Source organism: Sprattus sprattus, assembly GCF_963457725.1.
Source record: "Sprattus sprattus genome assembly, chromosome: 20".
NCBI classification, from domain to species: Eukaryota; Metazoa; Chordata; class Actinopteri; order Clupeiformes; family Clupeidae; genus Sprattus; species Sprattus sprattus.
Genome location: NC_137918.1, coordinates 13,853,584 through 13,858,583, shown reverse-complemented (window position 1 = coordinate 13,858,583; position 5,000 = coordinate 13,853,584). Strand labels below are relative to the sequence as shown.

Below are 5,000 nucleotides of genomic sequence, written 5' to 3'. Positions count from 1 at the left end.
AGAGCGGGAAGTAAACGTGTGTCAGACACAAGAGTTACACAGTGAATACAGCCTATTTCAGGCTTTTATTTTGAAAAAGACCTAAATGTCTTGGTACTAGAATTCACTACAAGTAATCAAAGGTTGTGTCTCCAACTCTAAACATCCCCAGTTAGAGGTTTCAACTGTGTTGAAGCATGCGGCTTAACCCATTGGCGCCGGATGCTGCGTAGCGCAGCATAGGCTTTCCTGCCGGTTGCTGCGTAGCGCAGCATAGGCTTTCCTGCCGGTTGCTGCGTAGCGCAGCATTTTGTACACGTGCTGTTTTCATGACGAATGCAGCGTATAACTCACTCTGGTTGGTTAAAATTACACATGGGATGGGTCTTAAGGCTTTGCTAAAGATCAGATGACCACCAAAATGAACTTTGGTTGGCTGAAAATCACGTCAATCAATCAGATAGCCACGCGATATTCTGTGCTTGTTTTCAGTGATACCATGCTGGCTAGCGAGAAGTAGCAGTGAAGAAGTAGCAGTGAACATGGAGTATTTTGATAGCGATGTCAGTGATTTCGACATAGATTTTGAAGGATTTGAGTCTGAGAGGGAGAAGGATAATGACTTTGTGTCAGAGGATCCATTAGATACGGCACAGGAGTGGGATTTTGTGGGCACGGAAGGAGAGGAGGAGGGATTCCAGGTGGACTGGACAACCGGCAATGATCTGGAGGTAATTATTTATGTTTTGTTTTCTTGTGCGATCTTCCGAGTTCTCTTCTCTTAGAAAACGGAATGGGCAGTAATGATAGTGGTGCTATAGCGATTACTAATGGTGATGATGGTTGATAATATATACATGCAATAATGTTAGTTATAGATACAATAATGGCATAATGAATAAATAGCATTTACATTTAGCAGACGTTTTTGTCCAAAGATTTTAGATAAGAAAAATAACGTGGAGAACTGTATAGCATAATACATCATAATGAATAGTAATACAATTATGAATAAATATAAATACTATAAATAACATTGATGGAACTGGAAATATACTATTCTGTTATTATAGCTTTATTGTGTATCCAACTTGAATGTGTACTCCCTGTCTGTGCCTCAAAGAGACCTGAACAATTGGCATATGAACACCTATAACCCCTATACCCTATAGACAGTCTAGTAGGCCATTGTCTTAGCACCAGCTGAGAGGGTGGGTCTCATAATAATACAATGATTGAATGCTTTGCCATACGTTTTTACAGATATCTCCATCTCCAGGATAACGTTGACCCCGCCATGGCTTCATGCTCCATGTGAACTGCGAGGCCAGCTCCACCCCAGGATGTCTCCATCCCTCTCCTCTCCTCCCTCCCCATTTCTCTTTCCCCCTCCCTCCCCCTCTTCCCCTCCCTCATAATGTTTGCATACTTGAAAATTGTATTTATTGTATTTTATATCATTGATTTATATTGTTTTTGTGTGTTTGAGAGTTTTTTACAAATGTTATTGTTGTTTGTGTGCTCAGGGAGCAGGTTTTAATAAAACCTGCAGTTCTTACCTTCACAATGCATCTTATTTCATGTTTCTAAGTGCTACAGAGGCTTAGATATTAAGGTTTTTGTAGACGTTGACAATTCTTACTGTTTTCTCAGAAAACCCTCAGGAAATGAGGTACTTTCTCATAGAATAGCATAGGATTTAACAGGCGTTTTTAGCAGGCGTTTTAGGCAGAAATGGGTTAAAGTAACAGTATGCAACAATAATACTTCAGGATTAGGGTTAGGATAAGCAGTTTTACCTTAAAATAACAGCTTGAAAAAAATTGGGGCACTACAATGACTTTTAATATGGAGAATCGCCTCCGTGCCATTGCCATACCAGGGTCCATAGCATTATAACGGCTAAATGTAGGATTGCCTGACGCCGCCCGGCTTTCTACTGTCTGCCGAACTAGTAAGTAGCTTATTTGTGTCTTGCTTTGTCTTGTGTTGCACTCGCTTGATGCTTGACTGTGTTAAGACAGTTGTTGAGTAACTAATTTGACATAATGTCAAAGTCAGCACATTTCAAGAGACTTCGTTAGTTTTAGCCGCTAGCATATCGTTAGCGAGTAGCAATTGATCCTGAATGCTTCTTTAAAGTGTGCAGATGCCTAATGCTCTTACAGGGCGCAAAGCATAACCATGCCTTTCACTATAGCAAGCGCACATTTAGATGTTTTGAGTTCTGACCTTGTTGATCATGTCCATTGTCCTGGGCTCGCTGACGTCCAATGAGAGGATGGCATCACGTGCACCCACAAAAAGTGTGTCTCCATCGCTGCTTAGCAACAAGGTGGTGGAGTTGCCAATCTCAGGACTGGTAAAGTGGGTTACTGATCTACCTGGGCTACCTGTTGGAGGGGGAAAAAAAAGATTGATGATTAAATAATAGTTTGGATGTAAAGCAAAGGCATAATAAGGCAGTATTCATACGTAATAATAGTTAAAAAAAGAGAGTGTTCACTGAAGCTTTTATAGTGTGGAGGTACGACCTTTAAAAAGATCTCACATAAATAATGCTTGGCTGATCACTGTCATTTGTCATTTCTTCCATCCAACTCACTTTGTCTACTTATGATCAACCTAACTTCATAAACAATTCAGTTCCATTTACGACCTGCAGTTAATGCAAGTTAATGCAGTACATGTCAATGGAATATTTATGGTATTGAACTGATGCCGTGGCTATCACCACCGTAGGCTCTCTGGAGTATGGAGAGTATGATGGACTGTGACGTGACGTTACGGAGCATTCCATCATGCTTCACTGATGCTTATAATCAAATCCATCCACACACTGACGATGGCTTAAGCCCGAAACGCTTCTGTTGAAATAAACTAGTCTTTATATTATTGAGAAAAGCTTGAGAGTGCGGTCATCAAAGTTAATATTCTTTTACTCGCACCCGAAAACGTTTTTATATTCTTTGGAAGTAGAGCACGCCCATCCCTACTAATAATCATATCCATCCCAGTGGGGTGGGGGAGGTGAAGTTAGGATGGCCATCACACAGATGAGTATTAGTGAGAGAAGTTCCCTCAACAGTTTCTGTGGAACTCTCACGACCAAAGACGTTAAAAAGCATGGATACTGTAAGCACATTTCAAAAGGGAAACAACTCGAGAGAACAACAGATTGGAGCCAATGGATCCAAAACTCGGTCAGTTCTGGGAATAACTTGACAGATATTCTGTTTACTAGCAACAACCACTTGCTTTGCAGAATACTGATCCAATGTCAACACATGGCAGCTCTCATTTTGCCTTCATTTGCCTGTGTTACAAAAGCCTTACTGTCTAGGCTTTTAACCGTCACTGTGGGAAGAGTATGCAAAAAAAACTAATTCGACCTTGTTGAGCTGACATTTTGTGAGGGTCATAGCGAAGGAACATTTGTAGGAGTAAAATTTTCCACACAAACAAACAAAGTGGTATTTCCACCCATTGTGTCATGGGTATTTCCACAGCCCACAGGTAGTTTTGGTCAAATGTTCACTGATGCGCAACACACCGTTGTGTTAATAGATCAGAGATGGCAGTAGCCTACACCAACCTCACAGACCATTCAGGCACGGAGTAGGAAGCCAAACTTGTGTGTAATGAGTAACAGTAGGTACCAGCTAAGAACCTTAGCATAACTCATATCTGAGGAAAAAGGAATGAATACTATTTTATGGATTAGCTCATATTATGTTCCTGAATGACCAATCAAGTTTTCCCATCGGGGAACCAAAACACTCTGTCCGAAGGGCCATCAAAGATGATCTTTTAAGAGAAACAAAATTCCCTTTGTCTTTTATGCCATCTGATGTTTCTGCTTTTGACTTTGTCTTTTTTTCTTCTTCAAATAGCAACGAACAAAAAAGTTGTTGAACTTGATCATGACTATTTGTCCGCTAGAAAGTGTACCCATTCATTGCAAAGGCACTAGTCGGGTTGTGTTTGATGCCAGAGTCCTCTGCCACTCCAGTATACGACCCAAAACACTGCAGAACAGATCAATACTGTTTTGCACGTATAAACGGACAAACGTGGTATAGCATCTCATAAGAAAGCATTTACACCACAACATAAAATAACATGAAGGCTCTAGGCAACCGTTTACGAAAACCATGATGGACAGGCAACAAAAGTCAGGCGCAGAAGTGAAAAAAAAATACTTTCTGGAAAGTGTTCATTCTTAAAAAACTGGAATATTAGCCTACATGTGTATGCACACTGGGCAAGAAACATCCAAGTTTACCTAGCTGTAAGAAAGCTAAAGTGATTCTTCTAGACTACATTACAGTTTTTTACAATTGCTAAAACACATTCTTGAAACAGTCACTCATTTTCTCTAAACTCTAAACACAAAACCTCATCTTCAAGCACTATTTACAAAACCTCTGAATCCTCTTGCAAAATGAAACTTTCGCCTCAAAACAGTTTTACCTGTGCTCAAAATCAAACACTGCTGTCAAATCATAAACAAAGTGTTCAAAATGATATACACTTTCAAGCAGTCAGTAAACAATACACCAAAAAATAGAAAACACACTGTTCAAAACATATAGTTCTCAGGGAGAAGTAAATTTTTTTGTTTTACCTCAAAACAAATTTCATATTTATCTATCATTGACTTTTGATGAATGAAAACATGTTCTCTCATAGTAGCTATACAAATGTATCAGAAATTACTACTTTGCTTTGCTCTAATTTGTGTTGGTTCTTTCTCCTTCTTGTACCCCTATAGTACTGTACCCTCTATCTCTCTTCTCACAACTCACTCTTGTTCTTTTGTTGATATGAAGCTGCAACCAGTCAAAATCTATTGAGCAATCAGTACTGTTACTGTACCAAATAGCAAGCACAATGTTTAGGGCCATACAATTTGTTTACGTATTGTGCTTATACAGCCTACAATGCACTGTAGGCCTACTACAGTATACACTACCACAGTAAAAAGGGACACAAATCAAAGGAGTCAACGTGGTGTTTAC

General features: G+C 39.7%; 1 protein-coding gene across 1 annotated transcript in view; it reads right to left on the bottom strand.

Moving 5' to 3' along the window:
• sema4ab (sema domain, immunoglobulin domain (Ig), transmembrane domain (TM) and short cytoplasmic domain, (semaphorin) 4Ab) overlaps positions 1-5,000 on the bottom strand; it is a gene marked incomplete at both ends in the record, with an annotated part of 33,911 nt that overhangs the window by 17,329 nt on the left and 11,582 nt on the right. Inside the window, one exon of the mRNA XM_080859699.1 lies at positions 2,212-2,372. Within this exon, the coding sequence (XP_080715825.1) occupies positions 2,212-2,372 (161 nt within the window). The remainder of the gene's footprint in view (positions 1-2,211; positions 2,373-5,000) is intronic.